Source organism: Pteropus medius, unplaced genomic scaffold, assembly GCF_902729225.1.
Source record: "Pteropus medius unplaced genomic scaffold, Ma_sr-lr_union100, whole genome shotgun sequence".
In the NCBI taxonomy this organism is placed as follows: Eukaryota; Metazoa; Chordata; class Mammalia; order Chiroptera; family Pteropodidae; genus Pteropus; species Pteropus medius.
The window spans coordinates 16,810,847-16,835,112 of record NW_024349801.1 but is presented as its reverse complement, the minus strand read 5'-3'; the positions used below and the strand labels follow the sequence as shown (position 1 = coordinate 16,835,112).

Genomic DNA, 24,266 nt, shown 5'->3' with positions numbered 1-24,266 from the left:
TAATTTTCAAATTCGCCAAATTCATATGTACCTACAGGTATCCCCCTGAGCTGAAATGTATGCTGTTTCATTGAGGTGCTGTAAACCATTTAGATATTTTTGGGGAAATTGAAACTACAAAAAAAATTTTAAAAGCAATGTGTTCAATCTTGCTTTGTGTCTCAAGGCCTTGGTTTCATAATAATAATAATTAAAATGGCATCGATGATAACAAGTATAAAATAATACAGTAATATAACATTATTATATGATAATAAGCTAAAGCTTTTTAGTTTATACTGGGTTTTCCTCACAGAGTAGGTAGAACCAAGGGCTTTTTGTCCTTTAGGATACTCTCGAAACCTATCAGAGAATAAGGGCAGAGGTTTCAGATTAAGATGAAAGCTGCTGAAATTGAGGTTTGACAACAAGGGCAGGGGAATTTACTGCTACGGGAAAATCAGACGTGGTGTTTGGGAGTTCCATTTTATGCAACACAGAGCAGAGTCGAGGCAGAAAGGCACCGGGTGGGGAGTTAGGGGACCTGGCTGATTTCCTGGCCCTGCCAGATGTGCCTTTAGGAAAGTACCATAATTCTGGACTTTGTCAAAGGAAGGGAAAACCTAAGGCCATTTAAGATTCTTCCTGTGGCCTGAGAAGCTGCACGTGTATCAGGCCATCCCATCCGCCCCATCCTCTATGACTGTAACAGGGGCCTCTTCCAGGCACACCCCAAACCCTCATGCCCCACATTGCCCACAGCAGGTCTTCTGGAAAAGGTATGATCAATGAGTTGTTTGTAGTAACAAAATCCTGGAAACAATGTTAGCGTCTTTTGTAAGACAACTGCTAAAAGAAGTGATAATAACATCCATACAGTAGACGAGGTCAATCTGTATGTACCGATGTGGAAGGGTGACCCAACTTTATCCTTAGAAGAAAACAGATGTGAGGAATTTTTACTGCATAAAAATAAACAGGGCATTTATGTATCTGTGTAGATATCTTGCATACACATGGAATATATCTTAGGGGATTCACAGGAAACTGGTAGCAATAGTAGTGTCTGAGTAGAGAAAATGAAATAATGGAAATCAGAACTGAGAAAACTTAGTTATTGCATAAATGTTTGTTTTTATTGTTTGTAATATGCATGTGTTTCTTTCAAAATAACTATTAATATTTGTGTATATGTGTATTTTGTATGTGTGCATATGTATGGGAAGGAGGGGAAAAGAGCATAAATCTTAGAATTTCAAAAATTCAGGGTTCAGGTGTGAGTTTTGGCTTCACTGCTCCCAGCTATGTGACGTTGGCTAAAGCAATTAGCTTCTTGAATATTCCTCATTCTTTATTAGTAAAATGAGGTGGGAACGTCTCCCTCTCATAGTGTGTGTGTGTGTGTGTGCGCGCGCGCGCACACACACGCACGCAGCGTGTTGTAGCAAACAGCATGTAAGTGGGTCTCTACCTCCCCATGTATACCTCATGGAATTACAAATCTTAATTTCTTTTTTTCTAGCTTCATTCCGATATTGACTCTGGTGATGGGAACATTAAATACATTCTCTCAGGTGAAGGAGCCGGAACCATTTTTGTGATTGATGACAAATCAGGGAACATTCATGCCACCAAGACATTGGACCGAGAAGAGAGAGCCCAGTACACCCTGATGGCTCAGGCGGTGGACAGGGATACCAACCGACCTCTGGAGCCGCCCTCGGAGTTCATTGTCAAGGTCCAGGACATTAATGACAACCCTCCTGAGTTCCTGCATGAGACCTATCATGCCAACGTGCCCGAGAGGTCCAACGTGGGTGCGTACGACAGGGGAGACCCATTCTGCCTGCAGGCCTGGTGTCTCTGTGGGCAGGGGGTGGGCTTGTGCCCATTCTCTCAAATCAGGAAGTAGAACTTAGGCTGTATTTTCTATGGCAGCATAACAAATAAAATTTTTATTTGTGTAATCTTAAATATTTAAAATGGACCCGGGGTTTTAAAATCAAAACTTACAAAATATGAGGCAGTGTGGAAGAACAGGAAGAACACGACTGAATCCAGGTCACCCTGGCTCTGGTGCTTATTAGTTGTGTGACTTGGAACTAATTACATCTGTTCTCTTAGCCTTAGTTTCCACTGCTATGTAATGGGAATAACAATTTCTAGTCGTGTAGGAGCACAGATGATATACATGCAGTCGCTAGTGCACATTGATGTTCGATTAGTAATCGTAGTGATAATATCTGTTGCATGTAAGGCATCATGCTAATTAATGATTTACATGCACTATTGCATTTAATTTTTGCAATGATTCATCTGTACAGTGAGGTAGGTCCTACTTGACAATTTTGCAGATGGAAAACCCAAGCTAGAAATAGGTTAACTAATTTATCCAAGGTCATCTGAGCTATTAAGTGTATACAGAATACACACTTAACCGTGACACTATGTCACCATCTATTAGAATAATTCAAAAGTAGGTACATCTTTTCATCATGCATAAAGATACACTGCTCTGTAAAAGGATAATTCCCTGAAGGATCTCTTTAGCTCGCCACCTTCTCCTGGCAATGACTTTCACTGGCTTTATAGAATGCATGGGACTGTGGTCTTTTGAGAAGCATGTCTCATATTAAGCAGGGTTTGTCATTCTGACAGTGAACAAGACTGTTCTGATCAGGGAGTGAGTCTGGTTATACAAATCAGAGATATAGAGCTGAAGTGAATTTAAGGATCATCAGGGCCAAGGCACCTTTTTTTAACAGATGAGAAAAAACAAGCACCAAGAATGAGAATCAACCTGCTCAAGAAAGTTAGATGCCGAAGTGACCCTAAAACCTTAAGCTTCTTCCACTTTGTATTATAGCTTGAAATGCTAAAAAAAAAAAAAGAGTCTCTTTCTCCTCCTCCAGGTAAAGTCACACCCTTCTCACACTTTATGAAAGCCAGACTGAGCCATTTCTTGTTTTCTCTTCCCTTTGCCCTGCTGAGTCCCTTAGTCTCTCAGTAGCCACCTGGGGATTTTAATGAGAAATAACGGACATCAAATATATCACTGAAGAGGGGACATTAGTGTCAGCAAGTAGCCATGGGGAAAGGCCAGTCACCAAAAAGTTCTTTGATTTCTCCATGGGGAATTCTCATTGTTTCCACCTTTGGGGGCTCCTCAGTTCTTAGGAATAACACCCAGACTTTCTGTCACTGGATATGAGTAGAATCTGTGGTCAGACAGTACTGGGGTCACATCATGGCCAGGCCTCTGACCAGCCAGGCGAAGCCAGACAACTTCTTACATCTTTCTCAGTTTTCATTTTGTCATCTATAAAATGGGGATAATGTAAACGATGATGAAAGTTAAATAACATGTAAAATACAGAGTTGTAATGGACTTAGTGGCGTTCTAGACTCGAAATAAGCATAAAAATTATTAATTTTCCCAGCTGTACCATAATGGTAGAAAATAAAGCTTATTCTCTTTTATAAATCTCTATTCTAGAATAGTGCCTGACTATGTGGGAAGAGCTCAAAAAAGAGCTGTTTGCAGGAATAATGATAAATTACAGAATAATAAAAGAATAAATTACAGAAGAGTAATTAGAAGAAAGTGAGAGTTACTTTCACACCACGTGGAAGTCACTGGCAACCTATACATTAAGGAGTTTTTAGAGACTGGGTACACAGGCTCTCTGGCTTTTCACGTGCAAGCAGGCCCCTCTGCTGAAAATGTCATGGGAAGAACTTGGGTTTGGTTGTTGGCTGGATGGGAGTTAGACTCCTGGCTCTGGCAGTGACCTACTTTCCAGAATAGGTTGCAAAACTTCATACCTCTCATGTCCAATATCTCGCAAGTACAATAGATATAAAAAAAAAAAAATACTAAGCATTGGGACACTGGAAGAATACATGCCATGTGCCCCAAACGGTGCCTGGCACAGAGGAATTAGATAACTGCCAGTTCTCTCCCTCCGGTGTCTCTGCCCCGATTCTGAAGCCCAACGCTTCATACCCTTAGCTACTTGGGACCATCAAGGAACAGAAGTTTTTCTAGAAAAAATGGAATCTCATCTTCCCTGAATTCCCTGGTTTCCTTTCATTCTGACCCACAAATGCTCGCCTTACATCTCACCAGATGTCCACCGCTGTATGTCCACCAGACCTCTTAGAGGTGGGAGGATGCAACTATCATGCCGGTAGGGAACTGCACTCCCTACAATATTTATAGCCACGAATTAATTAAAACGTAGTATTAGCAGCCATTTTATTACATGCAAAGCAACAATAAAATGATGTATTTATTGCTCTGCTACAGATGGAAGACTGCATTCTGTCTTTTCATGAAAAGCAATTTCTCATTAATTATCCTTTATTATACTCTTTGGGAAGATTTTTATTTAATTATTTGATATACTGAATATTAAAATTGCATGGGTCTTAGAATGTTTTTGCAATAATGTTCATAGTATTGTTTTAACTACTAAGCATAGCAGGATGTACTATGAATAAAGAAAGTTCCTTTTGAAGGTATGGGAATTTTAAAAAAAAAAAGGAAGGAGGGAGGGAGGATGGGAGAAAGGGAGGGAGGAAGGAAGGAGGGAAGGAAGGAAGGAAGGAAGGAGGAGGGAGAGGGAGGGAGGGAGGGAGGGAGGAAAGGAGGGAGGAAGGAAGGAAGGAAGGAGAGATTATTTTGCATCTCAACCCCAGGAAAATGAAAGCATGTTGAATAATTGTGGGGCTCTCCTCAGTTTTTAATTTTATGAAACTTTATAAACCAGAATACAATTTGAAAAGCTGAGAGACTGTTGCTAATAAATTTATTTCACTTTTAAGGAACGTCAGTAATCCAGGTGACAGCTTCAGATGCAGATGACCCCACCTACGGCAACAGCGCCAAGTTAGTGTACAGTATCCTAGAAGGACAACCCTACTTTTCAGTGGAAGCACAGACAGGTACCACAGAATGTCATTGTGATTTGTCACACATTGTGAATAAGGAGCTTAGGCCTGTACACTGAACCTTTTGATTCTCCATTTTCTCAAATATAAAAAGGGCCACCTGACAGGGTTATTACGAGACTTAGACACTATGCACATGCTTGGCGTCCAAAGAGCCGTATTATTGTTTCTGTCTGTATTTCACCAGGTCATAATAATATAATCTTAAAACACAACTTTTATCTTACAACTGTATCTTAAAAGTCAACTTAAATTTAAGAATTTATGTTAAAATATTTAAACTTTATCTTAAAATTTAACTGTGGATCCAAATTAAGAGACCATAGACCTTGAAGACTGATATGAAACTGGCAGCTCCCAAAGTCTGCTATGAAGACCAGAGGGCAGAGCGATGGGAGTGGGTGTTAGGGTTCTGGTAGGTTTGAGAGGCAGCACGTTTCTAGTCTCCTCCAAATAATTCGTGTTTACTATTACAGTTAAAATACATCAAATACATCTGTGTAGATGTACAGACGTAGTCTGCCAATCGGATCTTTTGCTCACGTACTCGATATTATTTCCATGTGCCTATATAATCATATATTTTGCTTCAGATCGCAATTTATGTGGCTACTTGCTTTGATTCCATAAAGGGCATTTGCACTTAGCCTTTCCGGATTAACCAAGGATAAATGTGGGGTTTCATCTTGACTTTTGAGATGTTAAAAACTGGTGGGGGCACTCTACTTCCAACCTTCTCTGTCTCAGAGACTCATGATTAGGAGTCACCAACTGGAAGCTACTGAATTATTTAGCGGATAAGGAAAATGAGGCCTGGCGAGTTCAATGGTGTTTTTGAGAAACATACAAACATAGGGGGGTGAGAGAAGAATAAGGGCCTAAGGCTTCTACCGTGGTCTTTATATTTCCAGTACAGATGTTGGCCATATGTACAGAAAGAAAAAGCTGGCCCATGTTCCCAAGAGATTTAAGTGAGCATGGTTTTTATAGAAATCATGTGCTAATACCCAGGATCATGTAGACTGAAATCATTAATTTATCATTGTTGTCAGTGACAGAAGATAGTAATTGTCTGTATAAATGTTGTGTATATTTTAACCCATTTGGTACACTCTTTTAAAATTTAATAGTAACATTTAAAATATTTCATGAAATATATGCCTCCTGCTTTTAACCTAATATACAGCATACAAATGTTTCTAAGAATTGCATGCAGGGATAGACTTTCAAAAGATTCTGCTGGCAATCCAAAAGCATGGGTTTAATCATGGACACTCATGTAGTGGACCCTCAAATATTTTAGTCTTTAAGATATTTACGTATTATACCTCAGAATAAGAAGGTTATTCCTAGCATTTACAATGCAACATATATAATATATAAAATTTTAATGCTATATTAATAATTATGACAATGATGGAAAATACATCTGTAGGATGCTCTTGGTGTGGCTACTCTGGGTTGTAATCATGTTGAAGTGACTCTTCCGTGAGGGCAGTACAGTTTTATCCACCTTTGCATTCCATGTGCCTAGAATCTTTTTTGTTGTTGTTGTTATAATGTTGTTATAACTGAGTATCTGTGATGTTTCCTGCTCCCCTGTCTAGGTATCATCAGAACAGCCCTTCCCAACATGGACAGGGAAGCCAAGGAGGAGTACCACGTGGTGATCCAGGCCAAGGACATGGGTGGACACATGGGTGGACTATCAGGGACAACCAAAGTGACGATCACACTGACCGATGTCAATGACAACCCACCAAAGTTTCCGCAGAGTAAGTAGGTGGGCCTGGCTTTCGCTTTTCAATGGTGCCACCGTCAGCTATCTTCTCTAAGCTATTCCTGCTTATTTGGTGTTGAAGGAAAAGTCTAGAAAAATGGATGCTCTTGCAAAAAAAGCAAAACAAGACAGCAGCAACAATAACAACAAAACTTAAATGGAGTGGAGGTAGGAGGAGAATCAGGAGACGTAAAAAGTTCCATGATCCTGGAAATAGAAAATCTATTTTGCTAGGTCTTTTGCTAGAAGCTAGTGATGCGATCTAGTAATTAACGAACCTATCTCTGACTCCTTTCTAACCTGAGTGTAACAGTACCTGAATTAGCCACCTATTGCTGTGTAACAGACTGCCCCAAACCTCTGTGATTTAAAATAATCCTAATAGTTTATTTTTATCATGAGTCTGCAATCTGGGCAAAAAAAGAGGAAGAGACAGCCTGTCTCTGTTTCCATAGCATCAACTGGGGACAGTCTGGGGCTGGAGGACCTACTTCCACTGTGGCTCATGTAGCTGGTGAGTCGGCGTTGGCTGTTGGTTCCTCTCCCTGGGGGCCTCCTCATAGAGTGGCTTGGCTGGGTTCTGAAAGTGAGAACCTTAGGGACACCAAGCAGAAACTATATTGCCTATTGTGATCTAGCTCTGGAAATCCCATAGCATCATTGCCACTGTAGTCCTAAGACTGCCCACATGTAAGTGGGGTTCTTGTCAATCCCACCTTTCAATGGAAGGACTGACCAAGTCATGTTAAAGCAACAGCATGCAGGGTGGGAAATACTGTCTTGGCCATTTCTGGGAAGTACTGTCTCCCACAGCACGTAATCAATAGGATCATCTTAGAACTAAATGAGCTAGTATAAAATCTTATAGTGATACGTTGTCAACAAATGTTAGCCATTATGATTGTCTGGGGAACTATGGTCCTTCTACGGAATTTATAGGATTGCCGAGGGAAATAAAAGAAAAAAATGACTTTGAAAGGTTGCTATTAATAATCATAACTACAACGACCATCATTTAATGAATGGCCACTAGTACTGCAAATCTTTATAAGAGCTTACATTTTACAGATAAAACTGGGTTCCATGGAAGGTACAGTAAGTTGACCAAAGAATGTGATAAAGCCAGAATTTAAACACAAATCTGTTTTTTCGTGTGCAGTTACAGACAGCTGTACAGTATGATCATTGCGATGCTGATGCCGCTAGTACCGAGGGAGTTCACCAGGAAAGCGTCTTCTTTATCAGATTAGGAGAGAAGCTGGCAGAGCCTGTGAGTTTACTGCCAGAGAGGTAGAATTTTTTGTGAATGAGAGACCAGGAAAGCAACCAAGTATGGCCCAAAGAAGGTACCATGGTCACTCAGAGGACTCCAAAGACAACCATCTAGGCAAGGGAGACACTGAGACAAGATTACAAGACAACCACCATTTCTCCTGGGTTCCCAGAAGCAAAAAGGAAAGATTGCTTCGTCTGATCAGGCCTAAGGTGCAGCATCCCCAATAAGCTTAAGGCTCATATAGCACTCTAAAAGCTTCACGCTCCATTATCCACACTACAAAATTGTCTGGTGTGCTAGAAGGAAAAGGCCAAGCAAGATTTTTAGCAGGCTGCCATTAATGCCCTTGCTCTCACACAATCATATAGCAAAGTAGCAAAGTTACATTGCTCCTGTGTAGATACCAGTTTCATAGCCATGAACTCACATGACATTTGGAGCAAATCAACTCAGCAGGTTTTTCTGTACGTTCATGTAAATTGGTAATTATCTACAGAGACTCCCACTTCCCACTTGTCCTTTTACATGAAGGGCATGGTGTGATTAAGTGGAATTAGATCCAAACTGAAAGTATTCAAGGCCAAAGAATAGCCGTAAATGTAAACAGTACTAGAACTCATAGACCGTACATAAGGGAAAACTAAAACCGAAGGAGGATGAGGTCACCTCCCAAGACCTCTCGGCTTAGAAGGGGTAGAAGCGAGGTTTCCGACCTTTGCTTCTTCACATCGTTTCATATAGAATTGTTTTTAAAATGCGGACATGCCAGTAAGGTCATCTCATGTCTCACTTTTCCACTGAAAACCTTCCAGTGGCTTTCCAGCAAGTGTAAACAAAGCTTGTGGGATGTCTCGTACAATGCCCTTTTTACACAACTGGGCCCCATCCTACCTTCATACATATCCTTCTCTCTTAACAGAAGGCTGCAGTCACTTGTCTTCTTGCCATTCTATGTGTATTCAGTACCTTCCCACCTCGAGGTCTTTGCCATTTTCTGTTCTCTTTGTGTGTAACTTTTATCCCTAGATAGTCACGTGATTTTTCTCAGTCCCTTCAGAGAAGCTGATGCCTTCTTATGCTGCACGTCTTCCCTGCCCATCCTCTTCAAAGTCAATCTCTCCCTCCCACTTTCTTCTTCTCACCCACATGTATTTAACACAAACATACACATTCATTCATACTCACACTCATACACGTACACACTGACACGCATCTCACACATACATACACGCTCACACTGATGCACATATTCATACCACACAACACACACTCACACACATACACATGCCATCACGCACAATCCTGCGATTACACAGTTACACACTCACCGTCTCATTACCCTCTGCCCATCCTACTTTATTTTTCTTCTTCCTAGCAAGGACATCATTTGGTGTTTGTGCCTACATTTGGTTTTTCTCTATAATGTGCCTCAGTAAGGAAAGGATATTGATAGTTTCATTTACTAATGAGTCTCCAGGGGCTAGGGCAGGGCCTGGCACATATTAGATTCCCCCAAGATTAAATAAATATGTGTGGAAGTGTCATGCTGTGGGAAACCTTTCCAGATAAGGTAGTGTTTGACTGAATGGTGAAGGAAGTAAAGGAAGAGTGAAATATAGAGTTGTAAGGGTCATGACCTCGAAAGATAAATTTTGCATTTGGTTTTAAAATAAATGTGGAGCTGTGGAAGGCTTTTAAATAGAGAAGGTTTTTTTTCGTTTTTTTTTTTTTTGAATTGTTGTTGTGCAGGGCCATACATGAGCCTTACAACTAATTCGTGGATCAGCCCATAGACATGAAAAGTCTTGGCTATTTGAATGCATGATGATTACATGGCCTTCCATCATTCCCGATGAGAAATATAACAGCGTTGTTTTCCTTCCTCACATGTGGCAGGCGACCCCATTGTATCGCCTTGGACCCCGATACTGTTTTATCATTCTACGTAGAACATTTATTTGACAGGCAGGCCATGTGGGATCTTCCTCTTGTCCATTCACTTTTTCATGTTTTCAATCAATAGAAAGTTCAATTTTAAATCCTGTGAGAAATTTATTGGGATTCGATGAAATCTGAAATCTTACAGTTGAAAAATAAAATGGAAAATAAAAATAGATGTCTTCTTCTTCTAGGCGTATACCAGATGTCTGTGTCAGAAGCAGCTGTCCCCGGAGAGGAAGTAGGAAGAGTGAAGGCTAAAGACCCAGACATCGGAGAAAATGGTTTAGTCACATACAATATTGTTGATGGCGATGGTATGGAATTGTTTGAAATCACAACAGACTATGAAACGCAGGAAGGCGTGGTGAAGCTAAAGAAGGTGAGTTAGGGTGAGAATCAGATGTCAGTGACACAGCCCGCTCTGCACAAGGCAAATGTGCAGGAAACAGAGTTCAAGGTTAAGAAGTACAAATATGGGAATCTGGGGGCTGACCTGATTTTGCAGTTGAGCTCTGAACTCTGGGGGAAATAACAACTATATTCCAGAGGGGGAGCTAGCAGAAGAGACGCTTAGGCTTGCCTGAGATTGCTAGTTAATTCTTGGCGCAGTTTTGCCCTGGAAGGAAAGACAGCTTAGATAAATCTAGATTTTGGAGAAGCAGCCCTGAGCATGCATGGGATTCCCCCTTTAGCTCTCCCTGCTGAGTTTATTAATAAAGGCTGATTAGAATATTTCCTATCTTAAACATCCAAGGTCTGCTATATTGCTGGACCCTCTGTGAAACCAGAACCAACCCTCTGCTTGATTTTCTCTCAAAATTGAACCCAAGAAACAATAATAGGCCTTCTCTCATAGTTAGCTAAACTGTCACAAAGAACATGTCTTTGAGATTAATTCACTACAAAGAGGAGTTCATTGTTTTTTCTTGCTTTGTTTTAAAAATCTAATTTTCTCAGTACTAAATATTGATTAAAGTCTTCCAAACATTCTCTTATTTATTTTTCAACAAAAATCATAAAAAATGGAAGGTATTATCCTAATGGGCAGTGAGCTCCAATTTAATTATGAGATTGGGGCTCAGAGAGATTAAACAACTTGACCCCATCATAGTCACATAGCTGGCAGTTTACAGACAGTGAACAATTTCCCTCTTAAGAAATTTTGTAAACAGCTGGGCCAGAAAGGGCTTATATTATAAAGGAGGGCCAGGTAAGACCCACTTATGTCAAGAAACAGTTACAGTGTATTTTAAAACAGTTCCCCCCCTCCAATTTACCACTTGAGAAATCAACATCCCTCCATCATCAAAGCGTATGGAGCATTAAATCTGAATTGGATGATGGGATTACTTTAGTTTTAATCATGCATTCATTTTCAACTTGGCTTTGTAGCATGAATATTAAGTTCCTTGGTGTGATGGAAAAGATTGGACTGCAACACTGCTAAAAAAAAATATTAATTTGCAGAATCAATAAAGAGGCCACTCGTTGGAGAGAAGGTGGGGTGGGAAGAAAGTTCCTGGGAAGAATCTTTCCGTGAGGAGAGCAGAGAGAGATGTGCCCTAGGAAGCTGATGTTTCACAGCATTTGAAAGCACTGTTGGATTTGCAAGAAATACGATGGAACACAGAACAGAGAGAAAATGGGGGTGACTGTTGTAAACGAATATGGAGGTTGGGGTGAACTTTGGATACCTGAAAAGTCAACATTAGTGACAATGGATGTTGCGGCCATGGAAGCCCAATCATCAGCCACTGGGGCTGGGGTGCTCAGTCCCTCTGTTTTCTCCTCTGGAAAAGCAGATGTTTGAATTGCATGTAGCGTCGAGCTGTCAGCTTAGCTTGTTAATTAATATTACTATCCCTCTTCCTTGACACTGATATATGAGCATGACATCAGCGATTTCTGCCTCTCATCCTTAGCTGTTCAAGTAATTAGGTAGTTGGTTATGCTAAGGTTGTCACCTGTTTTTGATGCATTCAGGGCATAAACACACACTGTATCTCTAAAATCCTGAAACATTTAAATCACCCCATGAAACTTACACATCGCAAATTAACTCTCTGCATATGATTAATTTGCACATTTTCCCCTAATTCGGTGTGTTTATTCCAAGGAAAAGGATAATCTTCCACAAAGCACTGATGTTTAGGTTTAAAACAGAGTAAGATGTTATTTCATTTGCTTGAACTTGTAGCACAAAGTTCCAAATGTCCATTAGGAAAAAAAAATGAGGGATGAATTTAATAGATGAATCCTTGTCAAAATCATTATATGTGATTTAATAACATAAAAGGGTTTAGAGAGATAACGGAAATATTTTTGTCTTTTAAAAATATTCTTTAGTATAATTTTTTCACGTGTGTCCTAATTCATTAACCCATATTTCCCCCAAGAGTTACTGAGTTGTTATTATTATCAGGCAGGCCCTTTTTGAAAGGCTGGACATCTAAAAGTTGAGGAGCCAGAGTCCTGGCCACAGGGAAATTACAATTTAACAGGACAGTTAAGTGAAAAGACAATTAAAATAGAGTGGGTTTTTTCAACCTGGGCACTAATAACATTTCAGGACAGATAGCTCATTGTTGTAGGGGGCTGCCTGTTCTGTGCATTTTTGGATGTTGAGTAGCATCCCTGGCCTCTCCTCACTAGACGTCAGTAAGTACACACCCTACCCCACCCCATCAATCATGATAATAAAAAATAACCCAGACATTGCCTAATAATAACCTGAGGTGAATTAGAGCAAAATCACTCCCCAGTCAGGAACCAACTGTGTGATGAGATCTCTGACTATGGGTCATGAGTGACTTCTTACAGGGTCAATTCTTGAGCTGAGTCTCGATAGATGAGTAGGAATTTACCAGGTAGATAAGGAGGAGAAGGGCAGAAAAAAGAGCTCATGAAGGACTGGTGTAGGTGGAAAGAGGACACACTGAAGATACTTGAATAAATTCAGTCATGAGGGTTTTGAGATGGACACAGTGGGACCGGTTGAAAAACTACATTGGAATTCAAGGGAGAGATTAGAAAGAACCGAAGACGGCAGAAGAGGTAAAGATGAAGAATTCAAGAGATATTCTGGAGGTAGAGTCCTTCATTTATTGAATATCTTAGGAAACAATAAATATTTCTTGAGTACTGACTCTGCGTCAGACCCAGTAGGTGTCAAGGGTATAGTGGTACATAAGAGAAAGAGAACTGCCCTTGGGATATTCAGACAATCTCTGTGTGGTTAGCTGAAGGAGAACCAGTGCAAAATAAAGATGAAATTTATCAGTGGCTTGGTCGACTCCGGGAGGAAAATTCAATCTGTTCACTGCAACACCCTCTGGACCAAGTGGGACTCCCATTTATTACAGAGCTATCCCAGCATCATTTCTGAGTTATTTACTTTCACCCAAATAAACTCCTTGTAAACCAGTGTGAGAGCAGAATTAGAAAACATTTTTAAATATCCCCTATTTTAATAAAGCCATTTTTATGCCCAATTATTTTTTTATATTCTTTGCCCACATGTATATTGATGTGGATATATAACATTTAAACAGTTGCAATCGTAGGGTGATCTGATTTGTTAACTTAATGTCACATCATAAACATTTACATGCTGTTATATAATACACATAATCATGTTTAATGACTGCATAACATCCCATCCTATTGATGGACCATTATTTCCTTAATAAAATCTCACAGTTGGATTTGGTGCTTTGTGTGTACATTCCCCTTGAATTAGATAGAACCCTCTACTATGTCTGACAAACATCATGCCATCTTTGAATATTGTTTTGGTATTCTCTTGAATTCATCCCTCAGGGAGAATTTTCAGAGGTGGTATGAGTAAACTAGGGGGTATTAAGATTTTTATGGCTTCTGTAGTGTGTTGCCTCATTTAGCTTTATTCCAACTACTCATAACACGGATATCAACGCTCACAAGGGAAACTACCTTAAATCTTTTTTGGAAGGAGGCAGGGAATACGTTGTAGGTAAATGTTTAAATGTTATGCATCCATCAGCCCTGTTCCTCATTCAGGCAAAATGATTGGTGCATATGAACCCTTGGTACAGTTGTTCTGGGCACTGAGGAGGCAAAGATCAGCAAAAATCAAGAAGACTCAGTAGAGTCTTTTGGGATGCTCCTCACCTTACAGGGGTAGGAGATGAAAGGCTGCAGAAGGACAGCTAATGGACCACACTAATCTGTCTGGGGGAGCTGAGGAGGACTTTACGAGGCAATGAGGCTTGGGCTGACCACCAGAAAACTTAGTAAAATCGCCCCAAGCGAGGAAAGGGCATTCCACACAAATGCTTGCAGAGATTTGGTGAGTTTTACTTGGGATCTGAAAAAGTATCAAACTGCAGCATGACTGTACCGGCCTCAGCATCAACAGTGCTTTCCCTTGGGAACGTGGCTCTGGGCATGTACCTAAACCAGCCCAGTTCTAAAGGTTCTGCTCCAGGAATATCCAGACTACCTGAGATTGGAAAGTTTCTTCTTACTAGGTCTCAGAACTATCATATTCCAGTCTTTTAACTCTTTGTCTAATAATTGCAGAGATTTTTGAGAACCTTAAGCAATCTCATACCTTCGGCCTATAAATATCATTATTTTTTACGGCTCGGTAACCCAGCGAAGGACAGAGGAGCTGCTAGGCTCCAGAGTGGTGTTGCAGCTGGGGGCGAATTTTGCTTCAGGGAAAGGACTCTGGGGACGACGGGGTGGGGACATGACGGAAAAAGCGTCAGGGTTATTGAATATGTTTAACCTTCCTGAAACTCGAGTTTTGTAGAATTAGGTCAGGACTAAACCCTATGATTGTATGCCCATTTAAAATATGTGTGCCAAGCAGATGACAACAGCGTGGCAGGCAGATGTTTGCCTTAAAAGACTCATGTCTTTACAAACATGTGGTAGTTCAGCATCATCCAGAGTGCTAATTAGAAAGGTCTGTTTCCTAGGCATGAGCACTTGTTTCTCTGCTACAATTTTACTTTTTACCCGTTGCCCATTGATCCCCGGTACCTCCTCTCATTCGGGATTAGGGAATGTTTGCCATCAATTTCCCAGTAACTGCGGCCATTCAAATGCTACTTTCATATCTGTGTAAAATTTGTACTGTTTGTAATTGTTTTTCATTAAATACTTTTTTTTATGTATGTATGCATTCTTAAAATAAGGAATCACTATTCTCATTGCCCTATCATTTGCCATAAATAGAAGGCATCCTAAAAATGAACACGAAATAATTCCATTACAGTCTAGCTAGAGAGTTATATCATAATCTCTCAAAAGGGAGGTTGGGAAGCATAACAGATATGTTTAAAATAAGCACTATCCTGAGGTGTTCTTGCTGTGTTTAGAAGTGGTAGAACTGGGAAAGGAATAATTGTGTCAATAAGAAAGTTAATGTAATTCAACAAACCCATCACCCATAAACCACTTTAAGTTGTCTTCTGGGCTTCTGCTGCTAAGGGTCCCAGACTTTGGGAAATGCTACATGGTCAGAAACTTAGAAAACGAGGCTGTCAATTTGATTAGGCCAGATGTGTATATGTGTGCAGGGGAGCAGTCATCTCACAAGATATCCCTTGCTCTCTGGCTGAAATTCAGTAAGTACTTTTATCACCAAGATTCTTAGTAATTTACAGAATAGTATATAACATATATTTTTAGAGTGTTTTAATTCCCTCTCATCCTTAGATGATTTTTAGGGACTCATTTGGGCAGCTTTAGTGTTGTTAATACAGAATGAGTTTTATTTTAGGTCATGTGGTCCTTCTGTGTCATGCTCCTAGAATTACCCATTAAGCATATTCCAAGTTTCAGCAATTGATTTGTCTGATTTTCTGACCAAATGGCTCAGGTAATTGGGTATTGAATAGACACTGATTTTCTCTCTTTGAAGAACCATATACTCGCCCTGTAAAACAGTCAGGTTTTTCTTTTTTGTTATTCTTTCAAGGAATTAGTTGTCAATCTTCTCTTCTTTCTTGTCAGCCTGTAGATTTTGAAACCAAAAGAGCATACAGCTTGAAGGTAGAGGCAGCCAATGTGCACATCGACCCCAAATTCATCAGCAACGGGCCTTTCAAGGACACTGTGACAGTCAAGATCGCAGTAGAAGATGCTGACGAGCCCCCCATGTTCTTAGCCCCAAGTTACATCCATGAAGTCCAAGAAAATGCAGCCGCTGGCACTGTGGTAGGGAGAGTACATGCCAAAGACCCTGATGCTGCCAACAGCCCAATAAGGTACAGAGAGATTTAGTTTAAAAGCCTGGATGGGGAATTTTATAGGCAAAGGGTTTTAGGATAGCCATGCAGGAACTACATCCTTCAGTTTCAAAAGTGTCCAAGATAATTGGGTTTGATGCAATGCAAACAAGCTTAAGATTTAGAAAACAGAATTCTAGTTCACTTCTGCTACTGACTTTTGGACAATCTGGAGCAGATTTCCCAGAGTATACCAGGTGATGTAACCCTTAGCAGGGCCTGTCTGCCTCAAGGAACTGTGATGAAGCATAAAAATAATTGTGAAATAATTATGGTTATTGTAACATATCGAACACCTTCCTCTGCTCCAGTTGCTCTCTATTAGGTGTTTTAGACATATGATCTAATGTATTACCTCGATCGTATTTTATAGGAATTATTATCCTTAAATGGAGAGAAAATTGGGACTGTGCAAGGCAAAGTGACTAGACATAGAATGTCATAGCCAGTGAACAGCAGGCTAGGAAAGCAAGCTCTGTCACTCTAACTGCTGCTGAGCACTTGGAAGAGGTAACAAGGTGCCAAACAAATTTAAGGTGCTTTTATTATTATGAATCTATTTTTTGTGACTTAGACAAGCAAGCTAGAAAAGTGATTCAGGACACTGCCTCCCCTCTCCCCGACCTGAGTCAATGAGCGATGGTGCTGCTGATGAGAGAGTGATGATAAAGAGGCTGAGGAGGGGACTTGACTCACAGACTCAGGACGTTTATAGGACAAAAACTTATAAGGTGCCTGAAACCTGCCATGGACGAGACTCTAGCAGATGCTGCTCTTCCCAGGGCGGTCCCCCCGATCTCCTTCTTGCCTGGACTCCTTCCTCTGCCTCCTCATGGTCTCCCTGCCCCCAGCTCTCCCCCACCCTTCTAGCATCAATCCTGGAGCCAGAGAGATTGTTTTACAACACACATCCAAACATCACAGCATACTCAGTCAAACAACAAATTGATGAATAAATCGCTCCCTATTGCCTCCCCTGCCCCCCCAAAATCTCAGCTCTCTCACTTAGCCTAAGGCTCTCCTTTGAGCGCCACCCACCCCAGCTCCTGCTGTGTCCTGTGGACTCCTTAGCTGTCCGTCTCACTCTCCCTCCACACACACTCAGCGCAGTGAGACTGGGCTGCTTCCGGTCCTCCGAAGTAGAAGTGCCTGTCTCCAGTTCTGGACCTTCACGTGTTCTTCTGGTTGGAGCTCTCTCTCCCACTTTCTTTCCAACTTGCTTATATGGCGCTCATTTCCTTGCCTCCACTTAGATGAAAGCTCCTCTGGAAATTCTCCCAGGGCCCTTACTGATGGGTCAGATGTGCCTTCCACCTCACAGCGCTCACAGCGTGCGTCACAGACGCACCTTTATTTATATGTTGTCCTCAGTGCACTCAAAAAGGGCCAGGGAGGTGGCTGTTTAGTTCAGGGGCTGACGAGGTACAACCTGCAGAATAATTCCAGCTGCCGTCTGCCTTTTGTTGAACCCCGATACCGTTTTCCAAAATAACTGTATCTTGAAGAGATAGCCGCACCCCCACGTTCATTTGCAGCATTATTCACAGTAGTCTGTAATGGAAGCATTACAGACATGGAAACAATCTAAGTGTCCGTCAACGGATGAATGAATAAAGAATACACACACACACACACACACACATACACGCACAATGGGATATTATTCAGCCCTTAAAAAGAAGGAAATCCTGCCATTTCTGATAATGTGGATGAGTTTAGAGAAAACTATGGTAAGTGAAACAGGCTAGACACAGAAAGACAAGTATAACTAATCACTTATACGTGGAATCTAAAATATATATATATATATCTCAAATGGAGAAACAGAACAGTGGTGACCAAGAGCTATGAGGTAAGGAAAATGAGGAGATCCTGGTCCTAGGGTACAACTTTCAGTTGTAGGATGAATAAGTTCTAGCAATCTAATGTACAGCATGATAATTATAGTTAATAATAATGTATTTTATACTTGAAATTTGCTGAGAATAGATCTTAAGCATTCTTATCCCCTCCCCACACACGAGATGGTAAGAGGTGATGGGTATGTTAATTAGCATGATCATGATAATCATTACACAATATATACTTATATCAAAATGGCATGGTAGACGCATTAAATATATACAAGTATTTACTTGTCAAGCATCGCTCAGTAAGGTGGGGGGAAGAAGTAAACAGAGTCGTCCAAAAAAAAAATATTTCCACAGACAATGGAATTTTCCTATTTATACCAAAGAAAATGCTGACAGAGCAGAAGGAAGTTCCAAATGTAAACACTGCTCTGCTGCCTTTAAATTCTTGAACATTGCTCCTTCTGGGAGAAGAGAAGAGAATCACCTTTTACTGAGCATCTTCTCTTTCTCAACGACACATTGTGCTAAGTTAACGTTAATACTCAAATGCTCTTTGAGGTGGTGACTGCATTAGGATCCAGTAGGTGGAATTACTGAGGCTCGTGGGGATGATACGAATTCCTCAACGGCACATGGCCGGTCAGGGTTGGTGACTGGATTTTAATTCACGTCTGTTCAGGGTTGGTGACTGGATTTTAATTCACGTCTGTCTTGAGTTCATTTTGAACTTTTTACTCTAGCCAGGCAGCCACCAAAGAAAAGATTTCCCAAGGTATGAATACTCTGTTCTCTCTGTGCAGGAAGATGCGTTAACTAATGACCGAGGGTCACTGCGACACCTTTAAACTACTCAAAAACCTTCATGGTGTGAATTCTAAATGACAGCTTGGGCTTAGAATATCAAGGTGCATCAGCAGCTTTTTAGAAGAGTGCTGTAAAAACACATGGCAACAAATGCAGATTTCCTCTGTCCCTCAGTGTCTCCAAGGATCCACCTCTGTCCCCAACAACCACAATCATTGGTTATTTGGGTCATGTTCCAAAGGCTGCTGTCCCGTGCACTAAGGCAATGTCCATGTCTGCAATTATCCAAAGATGCTCGGAAGCACCCTTAAGCCAACCCCCCTTCACCAACTGGGGTCTCCTTTTATTCAGTGGGTCTCCTATCCTAATTTCCTAACTGCTTATCTTTACCTCTAAAAGAATTTGTGTCCTTGGACATATAGGGAAGGCCTTATTGTGTCACCAAAACTTGTAGCTGCATGAACAGTTTGCAGATCTTTTTTTTCCTAGAACTCTGTAGCTTTAGACACGCTTTTGTCCCCACTGCCTTCCTCAAATAGCGCCTCTCCTTTTAGCTTCCTCGGCAGCAACCTCTTGATGCCTCAAACAGCACCATACCTGGTGTCCTGACTAGGCACTGATCCCTCTCCAGGCACTGGGGACTCCTGAGCCTCAGCCTTTTGACTTTGGCCTTCCTCTCTCTGTCCTCTCACCTACAGAGATCTCCCCTACGCCATGACTGACTGGCTGCGTCCTCCAGATTCTCTGCCTCCAGGCTGATCTTCTCTCTGATTCTAATTCTGTACTGATTCTGTTGTGTGCTATGCATTTTCACTCGCTTGCTTTTTCCTTCACTGGCTCACTCTTTCATTCGAAACATATTTTTAATCTTGCACTTCATGTGACATGCTTGAAGACGGCCTCCACCTGTGACTCTGAAACCTATGACAGAGTTGAATCTTCGCTCTCTTAGTATGGCAGCATACCCCTGGTGGAATTTCAGCCTCTTCTTCCTGCCAAATTGACTTTGTTCTGTGTCTCCCACCGTCTCCCTCTCTCTGACACTCGGGCCAGAATTTCTCTAGGACTCTTCCAGCCTCCCACAGATATCCAAAATCGGCTGAGTCCTCGCAGTTCTCTCTTCATCACGTCAGCTTTTATTCCCTCTGTCGCTCCTAAATCTAACTCCCTTATCACCTCATTCATTAACTACTCCATCAGATCCTTAAGTTTCCTCTGCCCTTTCTTCTCTTCTTTCGTGCTGAGACTATCTTGCTCACCCTACCTTAGTCCTCTTCCTGATAACCTTATTCTGTTTATTTGTTTCTCTGATCAAAAGCCTTCCATGATTTTTCACTGGCTATGGTATGAAAGTCACACTCTGTAGATTGACATTTGAGAACTTCCATGGTCTAGCCACATTGTATAACAGCAGCAACTAACAACAAAAATAGAAGAGGCTATTATTTGCTGTCCTGCTTGACCATGTGTAAGACACTAGGTTACGTGTCTTAAACATCGATTATGTCATGTGATTCTCACAAACAGCCTAATAGGTACTATTAGTATTCTGGTTTAAAAGATAAATAAGCTAAATTCAACAAGCCTAAGTGACTTTTCCAATATCACTCAGCTTATATGTAGTGGAGCATGAACTTATTTTATACCTAGGACTTTACAAAACCCAAATCCATGCTTTGAATGATTAAATATCTATCTTCCCATGAGTGCGTCTTATCATGTCAAGTAGACAGTAAACTTCCTGGTGGCAGGGCAAAAAGCCTTCTCACGTAGGGCTATCTGCGAAGGGCTCAGTTACGGAGTCTCTGTTGACATTTATGAGGGGTGCGATGGTTAATCTTCAGGGTCCTCACTGGGGGAGGGGACTCATCATTCTATTCTCACAGGGAGCTGTGAAGTCAAACCAGATCCTGGATATACATATGGTGAAGGGCTGCTTGATGCACATAGTCTCACTTTCCTTGAAAGAACAGGATCTGGAATTGGAAGATCCAGGTTCTGATAGTGGCTCCCCCAGAAACTAGATAATAGACCATTTGCAAATCCCATCATTTGTAAACTGAAGATATTAAACCCTATGACATCCATAGTCTTTGCTGCCTCTCATGTTCTTTGGTTTTATAAACCTCAATGGATGCCTTCAGGCATATATGTTCTATAAACTTTAGGAAAAAACAGCTAACCCTCTAAGAGCAGGAAACTAGCCAATTATGAACCCAGCATGCTGTCTGAGTTAGCATAGCCATCTTTGCTATTCTCCATTTTGGAATCAGTATGGTAAAATGGAAAGCAAAGGGGCTTGGGAGCTCAACAGATTCATGAAAGCCAGGAATCAGATACTGACAGCTGTGTCCTGGGCAAGTCACTTTTCCTTTTATCTGAATAAAGACCATTCCTCTGTCCCCATCTCCCACCTCACCTTGCCATAAATACACTCCAATAATATTTTGGAAAATATTTTGTCTTTTGTTTGGAAAAAAAAAACCAACAACAAATTTTCTAGTGGACAGAAGTAGCTAAAACATTTGAACTATGCTGCTAGGCATAGCTTGGGGTCATTAAGGTGTGGGGAGAATGTCCTGCAAATGAACGGCCAGTCACGCTTTTAAAGTTCATGCTGGAATTCAGAACCAGGCTACCAGGGAACCAATAAAACTAACTAAATAAACTAAATAAATTCACTCAAAATATAGTTAGTGTTTTTCTCTAAATAAGGAAAAAACTGATTTTTTTTTTAGGATCATAAATGATCTTTGATGATAAATTTAGATCAACTTGAAACTAATAGTATTTTATATGCAAAAATCTGGCAAAGGTTTGATACATTTATGACTTTCTGAGTAGTTTGGGAGCAAGGCAAACCCACTTCCCAAATGCAGTTTCATAAATATTCAGATGATGGATGATTGTAGTAAATATGGAGAAATATGCAACATGTTATTATGCTTCTCAATCAAATATGCTAAGCAACTTTTTCATTCATTGTATTGAATAGAGAATTCCAATGTGGCAAAATGATTTCTATAAAAGATTCATGTACAAAGTTTGAAAAGTAAATTTGATTAAAAAGAAAACCCTAGCTCAAGCAACTCATTGAAAAAGTTGCTTTAAATATAGCGTGGAGAAAATATTCAAATATTAAGCTGCTTGGAATGTCTAATTGCCTCATTTGCATTCTGCTTAGGTATTCAATTGATCGTCATACTGACCTCGACAGGTTTTTCACTATTAATCCAGAGGATGGTTTTATTAAAACTACAAAACCTCTGGATAGAGAGGAAACGGCGTGGCTCAACATATCTGTTTTTGCAGCAGAAATTCGTAAGTATTCTCTTAAAGGTTTTGATTCTGCTTTTACCAAATATTATTCCTTCAGCCTCTATGCTGGAAAGTGACAGCTGAGATAGAATAAATTTTTTAGTCTTAAACATATTTTTCAGTCTTTAAACTTTATTTTTGGTCATCTATCTAGGAAAATATATAAGTAAATCCATAGAGATGTTTTTTATTTTCTCTGGCAGAACTGGGTACAGACTTGGCAAGTGAGATGAGAGCTCTTAGCAGCTTGAAACTCGTAACTATCATTGAAGGATTCCCACTTTATTCTGTCACTCAGTTTTGTTTAAACCCAGAGGAGCAGAGTCCTTAGAGCCAAGATTTGTGCGTTCTTATTTACCTGTAGACCAGTGGGTCTCAAAGCTTGATCATGCATTGGAACATCATGGAGGGCTTGTTATAACAAAGATTTCTGGGTGCCACTCTCAGGGCCTCTGATTCAATAGGTTTGGGGTGGAGCCTGAGCATTTTCATTTCCAGCAAGTTCCCAGGTGGTCTGGCTGCTGCTCTGGGGACCCCAATTTGAGAACCGCTGCTATGGACTACACTCGGGGGTAGGGGGCACGCTCCATTATAAGCATTTGGAATATAACTTCAGCATCAGAATCAGGAGAAACGGAAAAGTGGTTTAGTTCTTACTGGTCTAATACTGACATCCATCCCAGGGCATCCCTCTCACACCGGACCTAGCTCACTTCGGGTTTTAAATGGCTTTTGTGCCCACAGTGCCTTTCCCTACACTGCCCAAATGAGTGGCAGGAGCTTACTCTTTCACAAGAGTAACCTTGGACAAATGTGGATTCCTCATTGGCACTGACTGTCTGAATTCTCTCCTTCCAGACAACCGGCATCAGGAAGCCAAAGTCCCAGTGGCCATTAGGGTCCTTGACGTCAATGATAATGCTCCCAAGTTTGCTGCCCCTTACGAAGGCTTCATCTGTGAGAGTGATCAGACCAAGCCACTTTCTAACCAGGTAATAGTGCTGTCCCCTTACTCTGCTACGGGCAAGGCGTTTGGAAACAGAGTTTGGTTTTTAGAGCATCACCTGGAGATACCTCCCACTGCCCAAGAAAGCTTCAGAGCCCCAGTCTAGTTCTGGAACTACGTTCTCTAATTAAAACCAGGCTTCTTAGCCAGCCAGGAATTTTTAAATAAATGATGTGCCAATGTCAGCATGATTTATTTATGGGCCACCTTTCTCTTTCAGCCAATTGTTACAATTAGTGCAGATGACAAGGATGACACAGCCAATGGACCAAGATTTATCTTCAGCCTACCCCCTGAAATCATTCACAACCCAAATTTCACAGTCAGAGACAACAGAGGTTCGTACCAAGGTTCCTATGCATTCAGAGAAGTAGAAATGGGAAGTAAATGGCTTTTATATTACAGAGCACAAGTATTTTCCCTAATCTTAATAATGCCTTTCTGTTGAAGAGCAAACAAGAAATAATCATGCCATCTTTATTTTGAGACATGGGCTCAGTTGGTGCATATGAATAAGTGAGTCTAATTTTACTTTTTTTTTTTGTTGGCTTTGATATTCATGAAGCAGCAGGGAAACCAAGTGGGGAAGCTTACAGGGTCAATATGCAAACAACTTCATTTATCTTTTTTTTTTAAAGAGGTTGGTGAACCCTTGGGGGGAAGCATGGCTTTATGAATATTGATACCAAGCAAAGCATTAAAAGAGATAAGTTCGACTTTGTAAGGCAACGGAACCTTTCAGCTGGCCTTCTCTTCCAAGCACAGTTTTCAGGCGACGTGGTTGGGCACAGAGCTGGACCCCTAACGGTGGTCACAGAACGCGTGCTTGAAGGGCGTGAATGAAGCGCTGCCTGGCTACTGTCAATGGGGCAAAATATGATGCTTTCTGCTTCCCATTTTGTCACTCGGGAGGTTCTAGACTTACAAATTCTTCAAAGTGATTGTTGTTGTTGTACAGACCCCACCGATACAGTCCCCTTTGGTGGCAGAGCCAGGATCAAAACATAAATTTCTTGACTCCCCGCCAGACTCTTTTGGTCTGCACCTGTTCCTAGAAACCTGTGACAATGAAGGTCTG

General features: G+C 40.9%; 1 protein-coding gene across 2 annotated transcripts in view; it reads left to right on the top strand.

Moving 5' to 3' along the window:
- The window catches only part of CDH11 (cadherin 11), a 135,158-nt gene that overhangs the window by 94,333 nt on the left and 16,559 nt on the right, over positions 1 to 24,266 (top strand). For both annotated transcript variants that reach the window (XM_039888876.1, XM_039888877.1), the window contains 8 exons: positions 1,502 to 1,796; positions 4,807 to 4,926; positions 6,540 to 6,707; positions 10,121 to 10,308; positions 15,933 to 16,186; positions 22,049 to 22,185; positions 23,041 to 23,174; positions 23,409 to 23,526. In XM_039888876.1, the coding sequence (XP_039744810.1) occupies positions 1,502 to 1,796; positions 4,807 to 4,926; positions 6,540 to 6,707; positions 10,121 to 10,308; positions 15,933 to 16,186; positions 22,049 to 22,185; positions 23,041 to 23,174; positions 23,409 to 23,526 (1,414 nt within the window). The remainder of the gene's footprint in view (positions 1 to 1,501; positions 1,797 to 4,806; positions 4,927 to 6,539; positions 6,708 to 10,120; positions 10,309 to 15,932; positions 16,187 to 22,048; positions 22,186 to 23,040; positions 23,175 to 23,408; positions 23,527 to 24,266) is intronic.